The sequence below is a fragment of the Tetrahymena thermophila genome, assembly GCF_000189635.1.
Source record: "Tetrahymena thermophila SB210 genomic scaffold scf_8254611, whole genome shotgun sequence".
In the NCBI taxonomy this organism is placed as follows: Eukaryota; Ciliophora; class Oligohymenophorea; order Hymenostomatida; family Tetrahymenidae; genus Tetrahymena; species Tetrahymena thermophila.
The window spans coordinates 498,888-515,410 of NW_002476381.1; the positions used below are offsets into that span (position 1 = coordinate 498,888).

The 16,523-nt window shown below is 22.6% G+C and overlaps 5 protein-coding genes across 5 annotated transcripts; 2 read left to right on the plus strand and 3 right to left on the minus strand. All coding sequences in view use genetic code 6, as the record gives it.

The window, feature by feature from the left end:
- Positions 1-85: 85 nt before the first annotated feature.
- On the minus strand, positions 86-2,477 carry TTHERM_00483700 (L-asparaginase, type I protein; the record flags this gene model as incomplete). The annotated part of the gene is made up of 5 exons (XM_001017482.1): positions 86-422; positions 494-972; positions 1,180-1,323; positions 1,469-1,870; positions 1,929-2,477. 5 exons carry the CDS (start codon positions 2,475-2,477, stop codon positions 86-88), a joined length of 1,911 nt encoding a protein of 636 aa, XP_001017482.1.
- Positions 2,478-3,544: 1,067 nt separating this feature from the next.
- TTHERM_00483710 (hypothetical protein) lies at positions 3,545-6,066 on the plus strand (the record flags this gene model as incomplete). Its single annotated transcript, XM_001017483.1, has 2 exons — positions 3,545-4,124; positions 4,268-6,066. 2 exons carry the CDS (start codon positions 3,545-3,547, stop codon positions 6,064-6,066), a joined length of 2,379 nt encoding a protein of 792 aa, XP_001017483.1.
- Positions 6,067-6,434: 368 nt separating this feature from the next.
- On the minus strand, positions 6,435-7,982 carry TTHERM_000483717 (transmembrane protein, putative; the record flags this gene model as incomplete). The annotated part of the gene is made up of 1 exon (XM_012797958.1): positions 6,435-7,982. The coding sequence occupies one exon, from the start codon at positions 7,980-7,982 to the stop codon at positions 6,435-6,437; it is 1,548 nt and encodes a 515-aa protein (XP_012653412.1).
- Positions 7,983-10,691: 2,709 nt separating this feature from the next.
- On the plus strand, positions 10,692-11,264 carry TTHERM_000483725 (transmembrane protein, putative; the record flags this gene model as incomplete). The annotated part of the gene is made up of 1 exon (XM_012797959.1): positions 10,692-11,264. One exon carries the CDS (start codon positions 10,692-10,694, stop codon positions 11,262-11,264), a length of 573 nt encoding a protein of 190 aa, XP_012653413.1.
- Positions 11,265-13,462: 2,198 nt separating this feature from the next.
- Positions 13,463-13,798, minus strand: TTHERM_000483733 (transmembrane protein, putative; the record flags this gene model as incomplete). The annotated part of the gene is made up of 1 exon (XM_012797960.1): positions 13,463-13,798. One exon carries the CDS (start codon positions 13,796-13,798, stop codon positions 13,463-13,465), a length of 336 nt encoding a protein of 111 aa, XP_012653414.1.
- Between the last annotated feature and the right edge of the window lie 2,725 nt (positions 13,799-16,523).

The window sequence follows — 16,523 nt, forward strand, 5'->3', positions numbered from 1 at the left end:
TTCTTGCAAACTAAAATAAATAAATAAATAAATAAAATACATTTTTTTGAATTCAATTGTTAAATTTAAAATATTTTAATTAATTTCAAGATAAAAGCTTGCATATTTCTTTAAAATCTCTTTTTTTTGCTTCATCCAAGGCAGTCTTTCCCCATCTATCTTTATCTGTAAATCTGAATTTGCATTAGTATTTAAGGAATCTTATTATTTCGATTTGTCTAAAAGTGGCTGCAACATGGCCTAAATTTCTACCATCAACTGTTTAGAAAGTATTCCAATCTTGAAGACCTCCTAAGTGAAATAAATCAAAAAGTTCTTAGTCTCCAGTTCGTATGGCTTCCATTAGTATACTAGTTATTTCTTACTTCGGAGCCTAAATTATGCCTCCTGCTCTCTATAACTCAACTATAACATCATGGTGTCTAAGTGTAAATAAATAAATTTAATATTACAAATTTTTACTAAAATTAGCTTTATGTTTAATAGTTTTTACCTATTTATTACTGCTTCAAATAATGCTGTTCTTCCAAACTTGTCTACTGTATTTATATTTTTGCATTCTTTTATTAAAAATTTGACAGTTTCTAATTAGCCTTCTCTTGCAGATAGATGCAAACCTGTTCTATTGTCATAGTCTCCTTTATCAAAATCAATGCCATATACTTTAAGCTGCTGCATGCTTTAATGAAAACCTCCCTTACTCATGTAGCAAACAATATTAGGGAGTATCAAATTTTTTAAAATATCAATTTTTTCATTTGTTCTATACTAAAGTGCATCATTTAAAGCTTAAATGAAATTCTCCTGCTGAAATTCAAACATATCATTTTCGATTGGTGGAGATAACTCACCTCTCAAATTCTTTTAAACATTCTTCCTTATGTTTTCGATGGAATCATTCTTAGAAAATAAATATGCAAGTTTACTAGCCATTGCCTCAGTAGTGCAATCCCAGCCACAAAGCACTCCTACCTTATTTTAGAATATATTTTTTTGTATTAGTAATTAATTCATTATTTAAATAATAAAAAATTATTTATTTTCTTTTAATTTCTTTCATACTTTTCATGCTGATTATAAGATTGAAAAGTGTATTTATTGTATAATTTTGTTAATTTATGATTTATAAACCATTTAATTGCTTGCTTTAGAATTTCTTAATAGTTTAAATAATTCTACCTTTAATAGAGCCCTTCCTGTTTCATAAATAGATTCTACTTTCGATTTATAGCATTAAGAGAGATTTACAATTACTTTACCCTAGTCATAAGCCTCTTGGAGCATTTGCATCAACTCTGGTCTATTAATTGGGATATTGCCTGCCTTTTTAAAATGAAAATAAATAAATATTTTTTAACAGAAAACATTAATTGCAAAAATATCTTAAAAGTTAAGCTTCACTTTCACACACACTTATTTTTTTTTTTTGCTTTATTAAAGTCAATTCTATATAAATAAAGATATTTACTCCGTATGTTTCTATTATGATTGCTTTAGTATCTTTATTAGTAAGAATAGCTTTTAGAGTGTCAGAACTTATGAAGGGATGCATTTTAACAATAGCTATTTTATCGCACAAGTTTTTTTATACATGAAATTTCTTTTCAGGATCTCTTTTTAAGACTTTATCCCATTTTATTTTTATTGTTATCTTAAAAGTAGCAAGAGGTTCAAAATTTGGAGAATCAAATGAATCCATAGCACTTGAGTCCATTTTAGTGCATCTATTACCTCTAAAGAGCTTATCATTAAAACAAACTAAAACCTCAGGAATAGTGTAATGTCCTGCAATAGTCAAAGAGCAAAGTAAATTGTTGAATCCGTCGTTTCTCATCATCGAGCATGGAATTTAGCTACCGGTTAAAATAACCTTTTAATTTTAATTGAAAAAATGTTAAATTTATATAAAATTTATGAAATGTGATTACTGTCTTTGATAAATTTTCTAGCATAAAAGATAAAGCACTAGCAGTGTAGGCCATAGTGTCTGTGCCATGCAAGATAATAAAGCTATCATACAAAGTATAATTTGTCTCAATTATCGAAGCAATTTAATCATAATATATAACATTCATATTAGTTGAATCTATTGGATTCTCAAGTTCATAAATCTTATACCAAATACGTTGCTAGTAAATAGTTAAAGGAGTTATTAAAAAACCATCAGAACTATGAAAATAAGTGTAATCTGAATCACAAAAATAGGAATCCTCCCTAAGAAACTTTTCGAAGAAACCCTTTTTTACAGCCAACCCATTTTCTGTTGGAAACATGCTGATTGTTCCTCCTGTGCATATAATAAGTACTTTTCTACTTTAGTTTGCAATTCTAAGGCCTTGAGAGCATTCCAAGTTGTGTTTTTCTCTAAAGACAACTGCTTGATGTTTATCGAATTCTTTTTTCCTTTCTTAGCTTTAGGAATTTTGGGAATGTAAGTGAATAGAATTCTATTATTCTAACTCTAATTTTTGATTCATTTACAATAAATAAATAACAGAATTAATGTGTATGTGTGTGTATTTAATTAATCTAGCAAAAATATAATATTTTTATTTAATTAATTAAGTATAACAAAATATTGATTATATCGTCATTTTAGCCAAAATCTTACAATAATTAGATGTTAACACTCAAATATCAATCAATAGATATTCTATCTACCTTCAAACAACCATAAAATATTTAATTTTTAATATTTTCTAATCTATGTTGATTAAATCAATAAAAAACTCTTTATCTTTCTAATTATTTCTAAACTAAAAATCAAATCAATTCATAAATCTAATTAAAAATTCAAAATATTTGCTCATTTAGATAATTCAGAATATTCCTTTAAAAAATATTCCAAAATCATCTTATGAAATTTAAAAGCAAATTATTAATGTTAATTAAAAAATGCTTTTAAAAGTATTCTTAAATTCAAATCTATTTAAGAAAAATAAACTAATATTTAATAAAAAGTTAATCTAGTGTTTGAGAATATTTAGCAAATGGAATACTTTAGAATTCTTTGTTTTTTATCCATATTTTTAATTCATTTTGATGTGCAAATATTTTTAATTAAATCACTAGTACGTACAAATGAGCAGAGTATCAAATATAATTTTCTTTCTCTCTAACTTACATTAATGATATGGAGGTTATTTTTGAATTAATAATTTCTTTCTCAGTTGAATATTTTAATGTTCAAATTTGTAAGTAAATTAGTTATTTGTTTAGTTATGTATGCTATTCTACTTAAGAAATAGGTTTACATAATTAATTAATTAATTACTGTCTTTTTTAATAATTAAAAAATTATTGGTAAAAGATTTTTATTTGTTTAGTTTTTAGTGGTGTTTATAAAAATTTTATCTGCTAAAATTAATAAAATCATAGTTATTTGCAGATTCTATAAGTCTCAAACAGCATATAATTTACTAAGATAAATAGAAATAGAGCTATTTTATATTTTAAAATAAATAGCTATTAAAAGACAGATATCTAACTTTATAAGTTATATTTAAGATTTCACATTAGGACTTGATTATAAAAATATTTTTGTATGAATACGTTTTCATATAGATAGAAGATCAATCCTGGAAGAGATCTTAAATTATTAAGTCAAGATTGGGTTTTTGTAAAAAAGTAGCAAAAAACTGAATTTCATTCTTAAAACAACTCTCTTGGGATAAGTCAAAAAACAGATCATCCAGTATCAATTCACTAAAATTCATTTTCAGAGCTCAGATTTTAAGAAAGGTCGACTGTAATTCCTTTTTTGAACGGATAATAAACTTTTTACACAGGAATTAGAGATTACTCAAATGAGAATATTAAATCATAAAGAAATGGATAAAATTAGAGCATAGAGAATTTTAATTTAACATAAATCATGAGCTTATCTTTGAATAAACAAAATCGCTCAGGAGTTAACAATAATTCAATAATTTCTTAGGGAACAGGTGGCTTTAACTCAATTCAGCTTAAAAGCCCCTACAAAAGAACTATAAAATCATCAAGAGAATCTACAGATAAATGCTCAGTGATCAACTCAATTAATAAATTTTAAATGAAAGATAACAAACCAAAGAAAATTTTAAAAAAACTAAACTAAACTGTAGATATTGGCCAAATAGACAGCAGTAAATTATTTGTTTGTTTGTTTGATAAATAAAATTATATGATCTTTGATCTTAACTAAATTTATATAGCTATTTTTTATCTATAACTAAAATGTATTTATTAGATATGTATTTCTTAATTAAATTTATTCTTTTATTAATAGATTATGATTCAATGGACTTTGCTAATAATATGCTTTCCAGTATGCATTTTATTCCTCAACAGACTTCTGACTCTACTGCTTAAGGATATAGTACTGATAAGAAGAATCAGAGGAGGAGCAGTCTATTTAAAAATTCTAAAAGAAAATCTAAATTAAATAATAATCTATCTGCGTCTTTTATATTGACTTCTAATGTATCACATGACAGCAAATAGTAAGCAAGAAATACTTAAAAAACAAAAGATCATTGTGAAAAAGAATAAAACGAAATACAAAAATGGACAGAGCAAACTGCAATCTTCGTAAATGAAAAGCAAACACTTGAAAATGAAAAACTTCCTTAAACTACTATGGAAAAGAGTGAAGTACAAGCTATTATAGATGGTCTCTTTCAAGAGATCGAAGAAAGAGATAAAGACAAGTCTTTAGAGTTAGAAATTATGGAAAAATACAAAAAGTAAAAAAACGAAAGATTAGCCAAGAGCTAGCAAGATGCTAAAATACAGAGAATAAATAACACAAATATTGTGCTAAGCTATTCTAGAGGAAAAGACATTTAAAGTAATGCAAATGGGTTTTAGATGAGTAAGTATTTGTACAATTAAAAATATGGCCACTATAAATGCATCCCTTAAAGCTACAACACAGAGCTGATTCCAACTTAGGACTAGTTGATTGCTTAGCAATTAAACAAACCTGACTATACTGTTTAAGAATTAAAAGATATTCCTTTCAAAAGTATTTACAATCCTGAAATCGATGAAAGTAAAAAATATTTATCAGCTGTACGAATAAGTGAAAGAGAGCAGTATTAGCTAAAAGTACCTGCCTCTAAGCTAATGAGAGAAGTGCTTAAAAAGTATGATAAAGATAAAAATTTTGTGGTCTAAAATGTAGAATAGTAAGATAATTAAAATATTATTCAAGAAGTTTATGGGGATTTTCTGTAAAATCCTGCAAAAAGATTGAACATTTCAAAAATAAAAGAAAATTAACTCATCCAAAATAACCTCTATGATAGCAGATACGTTAAACCTTTTGTTATTGAAGAAGAAAATACTTCAGAAGGAAATAGATATACAAATAATTCTCATAACACAGAAGTTTTATCACCACGTAAAAAAGAAATTTCAAATTTTGCCAAAGCAGCTAAGCAGCAAGAAAGCTAAAGAAGTTAATCCCCGCCAGAAAGTAATTAATAATGCTAAAATATTCCAAGAATTGTTAGCGGTTTAAATTCCCCAATCACTCAAAGAAATAGAAATAATATAACTAATTATAATACTTCAAATAACTCATACAATTTTAGTAACTTTGTTCAACCTCAAAAATCTATATTTTCGCCTCAATCGTCTATTCAAGTGTAGCAATCTCCAGAAGGAAGAATAACCCCTCTAAGATTTAAAAGAAACCCATTCGATGTAAGCATTTAAAGCCCTCAAGCTCCTCTAAGTCGTCCTTTACCAAAGAAAAAAAAGATACAAGTAAAAACAAATATAAACGAAGTTGGAAAAATTAACGAAGCTAGAATTTCTTCACCTTTTGTAAAAGTTTCTGACTGTGAAAGAGGAATGAAACAAAATGCCAGCACAGATAGACAAAAATTCTATGACTCTTGGTATAGTCCTCCTAATTTAAGACAACAAAACTTAGATAGACACTTGCAAAAATATATAAATAACGAATAATATCAAAAAAAATTGGTTTAACAATACATTCTTCTCAAATCCAATGGAAACACTGATCCTATTTAGTAAACATAACCAAAAAAATCTTTAAACTAACCAATAAAAAATTGAATTTAATCAAATTTGTATTTATTCATTTATAAAATATAATGTAATTTATATTTTTTTTAATTTCTTTATACAAAAGTTCATTAAGATGATTCAAAATATTACATAAATCAATATTTATAATTAAGTTTGAAATTTGAATTTTAAAATTTGAGGCTTCATGTTACAGATTTATTTAATAAAAACAAACAGTAATTTTAAATTAAACTATTAAAAATTTATGTAATATTTAATAATAATTGCAATTTAAAGTATTTTATAAATTTATTCTTAATTTTATTTGAATATTTTTTACAATAAAATTTTCTTTTTCAAGTTTGTTTTATTGATAATATGCTAATATAATTATAATTAATTTTTTTCAAGTTTTATCATCTTGCTAATAAATCGTATTTTATCAAAGGCATATAGTTGTAACTGTAGATCTCAAAATATTTGCTAAATGCTAATTAGGATAAAATTTCTGAAGTAAGCGTTTTTAACAATTATTTTTCTTCATCTTATTTTAAGATTTAATAAATAAGAAAATTATTTGTTTAATTGTATAAGAAACCTTTAAATATTCTTTTAATAATTAACTTAGACATATTGATTGACTTATCCCTTTGACTTTTATAGTTTTATAGTAATGTGTAACTAATATTTTCTTAGCTTTTTAGTAGCTTTTCAAAATGGTAATCACATTAAAAGTAATAAGTTTTAGTAAAACTAGTATAAATATTTTTTGTTAATTAAATATTTTAAATTGTTTTGTACATTTCATAGTACTCTTAGCAATCCTAATATTGACAGAAGCCATTTTAATTTGGCCTCGAATAATGTAAAAAACTACAATCTTCATCAACAATTATTTTTATTTTTTTAACAAATCTAAAATTTAATCTTAACAAATTTTTATTCACACCTCCAAAAGTTTCATTTCTATTTAACAATATCATTCTACGAGTTAAAACTCTTTGAATTTGATAAATTAAATATATTCCAAAATATGCTAAATTCAGAAAAAAAACTATCATGTTATTCAATTAAAAAATACTACTGAAAGTAAAGATATTATTTAGAATATCTTCTAAAGTAGTTACATTCCAAATAAATATCATTAAAAGCAAAAATCTACTTATTTGGCTTAATAAATCAGCAATTAGTATCTACTTAGGCATGTATTTAGACTTATTTCTAAACAGTGGATGGTTGAAAAACAGGTTTGCAACCAATGATTTCAATTTAATTCCAGCATTTTCTGATTAAAAGAGTTTTCTTAGAATGTATATATTTTAAATAATTCCGATTATAAAATTAAGATATATTAATTTATATCCATATTCATATGAGTAGACTAAATAAAAAAAAGAAGCAAAAGTTAAATGATAAGTCAATATAGTAATTACTTTAACGGTAGGCGTGGTGTATTTTTTGCAAAAATCCCCATCATAAGTACTATATGATATGAATCCTACAAATGCTGATATTTAGATTATAAATAGTATATACCCTAAGTATCGATAAGAAATAGAGATAGAAGTATATTCGATATAACCTAAGCCAAACAAAAAAATGAACTAAATTATATTTTAAAATACTCCTCTAGAAATAACAAATCTCACCAGTATTGCACAATTTTAAGGACTACCCATTTCATTGCAAAAAATAGGATAAATCCATCCTAAATTTAAAATATCTAATAGTAAAAACACAATTTTAAGGCAATGTATACCACAGCAAATAGATGCACTAATCATTATCAATTTATCTATGCAGAAAAATATGAAATAAGTAATAGGATAACCTATTTCATTTGCCTAATAGCAATTAACTGCGAAAATTAAATTTAAGATATCTAAAATATACATAAGCAAAAACCATATAATATACCATTTAGATATTTATTCTAGTTGTTAATCTTCAAATACATAACACATTTTCTTTATAATTGTGAGTTGAATGTAATAAATAATATTACAATTTCTTCTTCCTCTTCTTTAATATCACAAATATTGATTGTTTATCTTACAAATTTTAATTTAAATTTTTATATTTAATTCAAATTTTCTTTCAGATTTTTTTCTCCTTACTTAATCAAAAAATATTTATTCCTAAAAAAAATTATCTTAATTAATAAAACTCTTTATAAATTGTATTAAATTAACATCTAAATTTCTATGTAAAGTTAATATATATACACTATAGCAAATATTAGATGTTACAGATATTATTTTCATATAAAATCATAATGCTTAAAATATGGGTTATTTTGGGGTTTATTATTGTAGTACCGGCGATAATTCCCCTTATCTATTATATTACATTTCACAGTAGTCTTAGCAATTCTAATCTTGACAAAAATTATTTTCATTTTGTGAATAATGTAATTAGTAATCCATTCCATCAACAGTTATTTTTATTTTTTTAACAAATCTTAAATTGAATCCTAACAATTTTTTATTCACACCTCCAAAAGTTTCATTTTTATTTAACAATATCATTTTACATATTAAAAATTTTTGAACTATTTTAGATAAATATATTACAAAATATATTTTCAGCATTAAAACTATAATGTTATTCACTTAAAAAATACTCCTGTAAGTAAAGGTATTATTTAGAGTATCTTCTAAAATATTATTCCCAATAAATATCATTAAAAGCAAAAATCTACTTATTTGGCTAATAAAATTGGTAATTCGTATCTACATAAGTCTATATTTAGAATTCGTTTCATATATTGGATCGTTGAAAAACAGGTTTGCTACCAATGATGACGGATTAATTTAAATATTTTATAATTTATAACATTCTCTTTGTATGTATATATTTTAAATAATTAAGATGATAAAATTAAGGTAGATTAATTTATATCCAAATGAGTCGATTAAATACAAAAAAGAAGCAATTTTAAATGATAAGTAAAAATATTAATGAATTTAATTAAAATCATCTAGTAGAGGGCATAGAGGGTTATCAACTTATCTAAAGAAGTTAAATAATATAACCATTCTGAATTTATTTATAATTAGATTAGAAATAGTATATACCCTAAGTATCGATATTAAATAGAAATAGAAATATATTCGATATAGCCTAAGCCAAACAAAGAAATGAACTAAATTAAAGTTTAAAGTATTCCTCTAAAAATAATCATCCTCGAGTATATTGCTTATAATTAATGTTCACCAATTTAATAGTAAAAAATAGGATAAATCCATCCTAAATTTAAAATATCTAATAGTAAAAACACAATTTTAAAGCAATATCGTCTATCATAGCAAGCAGATGCAAAAATAATTATTAATTTATCTATACAGAATACTATCAAATAAGCAATAGGATAAATTATTTCATTTACCTAAAAGCATTTAACTGCAAAAGGTAAATTTAAAGTATCTAAAATATACATAAGCAAAAGCGCATTTTCTTTATAATTGTGAATTAGATAAAATAAATAATATTAAAATTTCTTTTTTCTTAAAAATTATAGACGAAATGAAATTTGATAATATCAAAAAGATTGTTTGTTTATTGCACACATTTTAATTTTGTTTTTTGCTTTAAATTCGAATTTGCTTTCTGATTTTTTTTCCTTCTGAATCAAAAAATATTTATTCCAAAAAATCATCTAAATTAAGTAAATTATATATAAATTGTTTTAAATTAGCATCTAGGTCTCTGCATAAAGCTAACAAATAAATACATACATATATAATATCAAACAAAAATCACACATTTTAAATATCTTTTATTTTACAAAAATTAACAAATGTTACCTAATTGTTCAGATTATTAATACTTTTTATACTCTTAGAAATTTTAATCAACTCTATAAAGTATTTTTGCAATTAAAATTCATAATAGCCAAATAACTAACTAACTAACTAACTAACTAACTAACTAACTAACTAACTAACTAACTATATTTTGAGTTGTACTTTAAAAATTATACTAACTTATTATATTTTTTAATCTTAAGGGTAAGTTAGTTACAAACTAATAATTCAAATATATTTCATCTCCATAGTATTAAATAGTGCAAACCTTTAATTATTGCCACATGTTTGGACCCTACATACAAATTTGCTGTTAGAACTAATTTGAAATTTGAATTTTAAAATTTGAGGCTTCATGTTACAGATTTATTTAATAAAAAAATACAGTAATTTTAAATTAAACTATTAAAAATTTATGTAATATTTAATAATAATTACAATTTAAAGTATTTTATATATTTATTCTTAATTTTATTTGAATATTTTTTACAATAAAATTTTCTTTTTCAAGTTTGTTTTATTGATAATATGCTAATATAATTATAAATTTATTTTTTTCAAGTTTTATCATCTTGTTAATAAATCGTATTTTATCAAAGGCATATAGTTGTAACTGTAGATCTCAAAATATTTGCTAAATGCTAATTAGGATAAAATTTCTGAAGTAAGCGTTTTTAACAATTATTTTTCTTCATCTTATTTTAAGATTTTACTAATTAGAAAATTATTTGTATAATTGTATAAGAAACCTTTAAATATTCTTTTAATAATTAACTTAGACATATTGATTGACTTATCCCTTTGACTTTCATATTTTTATAGTAATGTGTAACTAATATTTTCTTAGCTTTTTAGTAGCTTTTCAAAATGGTAATCACATTAAATTTAATAGGTTTTAGTAAAACTAGTATAAATATTTTTTGTTAATTCAATATTTACAATTATTTTGTACATTTCATAGTACTCTTAGCAATCCTAATATTGACAGAAGCCATTTAAATTTGTCCTCGAATAATGTAAAAAACTAAAATCTTCATCAACAATTATTTTTATTTTTTTAACAAATCTAAAATTTAATCCTAACAATTTTTTATTCACACCTCCAAAAGTTTCATTTCTATTTAACAATATAATTCTACGAGTTAAAACTCTTTGAATTTGATAAGTTAAATATATTCCAAAATATGCTAAATTCAGAAAAAAAACTATCATGTTATTCAATTAAAAAATACTACTGAAAGTAAAGATATTATTTAGAATATCTTCTAAAGTAGTTACATTCCAAATAAATATCATAAAAAGCAAAAATCTACTTATTTGGTTTAATAAATTCGCAATTAGTATCTACTTAGACACGTATTTACACTCTATTCTAAACAGTGGATGGTTGAAAAACAGGTTTGCAACCAATGTATACCAATCAATTCCAGCATTTTCTGATTAAAAGATTTTTCTTAGAATGTATATATTTTAAATAATTCCGATTATAAAATTATATTATATTAATCTATATCCATATTCATATGAGTAGACTAAATACAAAAAAGAAGCAAAAGTTAAATGATAAGTCAATATAGTAATTAATTTAACTGTAGGCGTGGTGTATTTTTTGCAAAAACCCCCAACATCAGTATAAAATGATAAGTATCCTACAATTGCTGATATTTAGATTATAAATAGTATATACCCTAAGTATCGATAAGAAATAGAGATAGAAGTATATTCTATATAACCTAAGCCAAACAAAAAAATGAACTAAATTATATATTAAAATACTCCTCTAAAAATAGCAAACCTCAAAGACAAGGCATCAATTTAAAGACTACCAATATAATCGCAAAAAATAGGATAAATCCATCCTAAATTTAAAATATCTAATAGTAAAAAGATAATTTTAAGGCAGTGCATACCACAGCAAATAGTTGCACAAATCATTATCAATTTATCTAAGCAGAATAATATGAAATAAGTAATAGGATAACCTATTTCATTTGCCTAATAGCAATTAACTGCGAAAATTAAATATAAGATATCTAAAATATACATAGGCAATAACCCTATAATATACCATTTAGATATTTATTCTATTTCTTCATCTTCTAATTCATAACACATTTTCTTTATAATTGTGAGTTGAATCTAATAAATAATATTACAATTTCTTCTTCTTTTTCTTCTTCCTCTTCTTAAAAACTATTCTCAAAATTTGATAATATCACAAATATTGATTGTTTATCTCACAAATTTTAATTTAAATTTTTATATTTAATTCAAATTTTCTTTCTGATTTTATCTCCTTACTTAATCAAAAATATTTATTCCTAAAAAAAATTATCTAAAGAATTTTATTAAATTAACATCTATGTTTCTATGTAAAGTTAATATATATATACATACATAATATCAAACAAAAATTTTTTAATTAACAAAAGATCCAAAGTTTCTAACATTTGAAATTTGAATTTTAAAATTTGAGGCTTCATGTTACAGATTTATTTAATAAAAAAATACAGTAATTTTAAATTAAACTATTAAAAATTTATGTAATATTTAATAATAATTGCAATTTAAAGTATTTTATATATTTATTCTTAATTTTATTTGAATATTTTTTACAATAAAATTTTATTTTTCAAGTTTGTTTTATTGATAATATGCTAATATAATTATAATTAATTTTTTTCAAGTTTTATCATCTTGCTAATAAATCGTATTTTATCAAAGGCATATAGTTGTAACTGTAGATCTCAAAATATTTGCTAAATGCTAATTAGGATAAAATTTCTGAAGTAAGCGTTTTTAACAATTATTTTTCTTCATCTTATTTTAAGATATTACTAATAAGAAAATTATTTGTTTAATTGTATAAGAAACCTTTAAATATTCTTTTAATAATTAACTTAGACATATTGATTGACTTATCCCTTTGACTTTTATAGTTTTTTAGTAATGTGTAACTAATATTTTCTTAGCTTTTTAGTAGCTTTTCAAAATGGTAATCACATTAAAAGTTATAAGTTTTAGTAAAACTAGTATAAATATTTTTTGTTAATTAAATATTTTAAATTGTTTTGTACATTTCATAGTACTCTTAGCAATCCTAATATTGACAGAAGCCATTTTAATTTGGCCTCGAATAATGTAAAAAACTACAATCTTCATCAACAATTATTTTTATTTTTTTAACAAATCTAAAATTTAATCCTAACAATTTTTTATTCACACCTCCAAAAGTTTCATTTCTATTTAACAATATCATTCTACGAGTTAAAACTCTTTGAATTTGATAAATTAAATATATTCCAAAATATGCTAAATTCAGAAAAAAAACTATCATGTTATTCAATTAAAAAATACTACTGAAAGTAAAGATATTATTTAGAATATCTTCTAAAGTAGTTACATTCCAAATAAATATCATAAAAAGCAAAAATCTACTTATTTGGCTTAAAAAATTAGCAATTAGTATCTACTTAAGCATGTATTTAGTTACATATAGTGGATGGTTGAAAAACAGGTTTGCAACCAATGAATACCATTTAATTTCTTCATTTTCTGATTAAAAGAGTTTTCTTAGAATGTACAAAATTTAAATAATTCCGATTATAAAATTAAGATATATTAATTTATATCCATATTCATATGAGTATACTAAATACAAAAAAGAAGCAAAAGTTAAATGATAAGTCAATATAGTAATTACTATTATGGTAGTCGTGCTGTATTTTTTGCAATAATTAACATTAGAACTATATGAAATGAATCCTACATTTACTGATATTTAGATTATAAATAGTATATACCCTAAGTATCGATAAGAAATAGAGATAGAAGTATATTCGATATAACCTAAGCCAAACAAAAAAATGAACTAAATTATATTTTAAAATACTCCTCTAAAAAGAATAAATCTCGCCATCATTAAACCTTGTTAAATAGTATCCATTTTATTGCAAAAAATAGGATAAATCCATCCTAAATTTAAAATATCTAATAGTAAAAACACAATTTTAAGGCAATGCATACAACAGCAAATAGATGCACAAATCAATATCAATTTATCTAAGCAGAATAATATGAAATAAGTAATAGGATAACCTATTTCATTTGCCTAATAGCAATTAACTGCGAAAAGTAAATTTAAGATATCTAAAATATAAAAAAGCAAATACCATATTGAATGCTATTTTGATATTTCTTCTAGTGGATTTTCTTAATACTCTTCACACATTTTTTTTATAATTATGAGTTGAATGTAATAAATAATAATACAATTTCTTCTTCTTTTTCCTCTTCCTCTTCTTAAAAACTATTCTCAAAATTTGATAATATCACAAATATTGATTGATTATCTCACAAATTTTAATTTAAATTTTTATATTTAATTCAAATTTTCTTTCTGATTTTTTTCTCCTTACTTAATCAAAAAATATTTATTCCTAAAAAAAAATTATCTTAATTAATAAAACTCTTTATAAATTGTATTAAATTACATCTAAATTTCTATGTAAAGTTAATATATACATAATATAATGGATAGTGGGAACACGAGCCCAAATCAGAGTACTATCAAAATATCATATTTTACTGATAAAGAATTATTTTTTAATTTTGCATTCATTTTTGAATGAGAGGTTGGTTAGTTCTCTGAAAATCTAATATATAATAAAATTTTCTTTTTCAAGTTTATTTTATAGATAAAATGCTAATATAATTTATAATTAATTTTTTTCAAGTTTTATCATCTTGTTAATAAATCGTATTTTATCTAAGGCATATAGTTGTAACTGTAGATCTCAAAATATTTGCTAAATGCTAATTAGGATAAAATTTCAGAAGTAAGCGTTTTTAACAATTATTTTTCTTCATCTTATTTTAAGATATTACTAATAAGAAAATTATTTGTTTAATTGTATAAAAAACCTTTAAATATTCTTTTAATAATTAACTTAGAAATATTGATTGACATATCCCTTTGACTTTCATATTTTTATAGTAATGTGTTACTAATATTTTCTTAGCTTTTTAGTAGCTTTTAAAAGTGGTAATCACATTAAAAGTAATAAGTAACAGTAAAACTAGTATAGATTTTTTTTGTTAATTCAATATTTTAAATTATTTTGTACATTTCATAGTACTCTTAGCAATCCTAATATTGACAGAAGCCATTTTAATTTGGCCTCGAATAATGTATATAACTACAATCTTCATCAACAATTATTTTTATTTTTTTAACAAATCTAAAATTTAATCCTAACAATTTTTTATTCACACCTCCAAAAGTTTCATTTCTATTTAACAATATCATTTTACAAGTTAAAACTTTTCGAATTTTATCAATTAAATATATTTCAAAATAGGCTAAATTCAGATAAAAAACTATCATGTTATTCATTTAAAAAATACTACTGAAATTAAAGGTATTATTTAGAATATTTTCTAAAGTAGTTACATTCCAAATAAATATCATAAAAAGCAAAAATCTACTTATTTGGCTTAAAAAATCAGCAATTAATATCTACTTAAGTCTGTATTTAGAATTCGTTTCATATAGTGGGTGGTTGAAAAGCAGGTTTGCCACCAATGAATCTGGATTAATTTGAATATTTTATAATTTATAGCATTCTCTTAGAATGTATATATTTTAAATAATTACAATTATAAAATTAAGATATATTAATTTATATCCATATTCATATGAGTCGACTAAATACAAAAAAGGAGCAAAAGTTAAATGATAAGTCAAGATAGTAATTACTTTAACAGTAATCATGTAGTTTTTGCCATAATACTTATGAGAAGAAGTTATATAAGATATCCATGCTGCACTTATTGATATTTAAATTATAAATAGTATATATCCTAAGTATCGATAAGAAATAGAGATAGAAGTATATTCAATATAACCTAAGCCAAACAAAAAAATGAACTAAATTATATTTTAAAATACTCCTCTAAAAAAAATAAACCTCACTTCTATTATTTCAAATTAAGAACTACTAATTTTATTGTAAAAAATAGGATAAATCCATCCTAAATTTAAAATATCTAATAGTAAAAACACAATTTTAAGGCAATGTCTACCTTAGTAAATAGATGCAAAAATCATTATCAATTTATCTAAGCAGAATAATATGAAATAAGTAATAGGATAACTTATTTCATTTTCCTAATAGCAATTAACTGCAAAAAGTAAATTTAAGATATCTAAAATATACATAAGCAAAAATGGTATAGAATACCATTTAGATATTTTTTATAGTGATTCTTCTTCAAAATAGTCAATCATTTTATTTATAATTGTGAGTTGAATGTATAAATAATATTTCAATTTCTTCTTTTTTTCTTCTTCCTCTTCTTAAAAGTTATTCGCTAAATTTGATAATATCACATAGTTTAAATAATATAATATCAAATATTTATAGTATTACAGATATTTTTAAATCTGAAAATTTTTATTATTTTTTAGGAATAATTTCTAAAATAAGGTACCAATAGACTCTGCTCATAGTTAATGAAGATCTAAAGTATTAAAAAAATAAATTATTTATAAATTGTTGAAATTAAAAGTTAGAAGACCTTTACAAATTTATAAAATTAAAATTTATACATTTTATATAGAATATAAAATAAATATTTAATTTTTCATAATATATTTTATTTTTTAATTAATATTTTTATTATTTATAATATATCAAT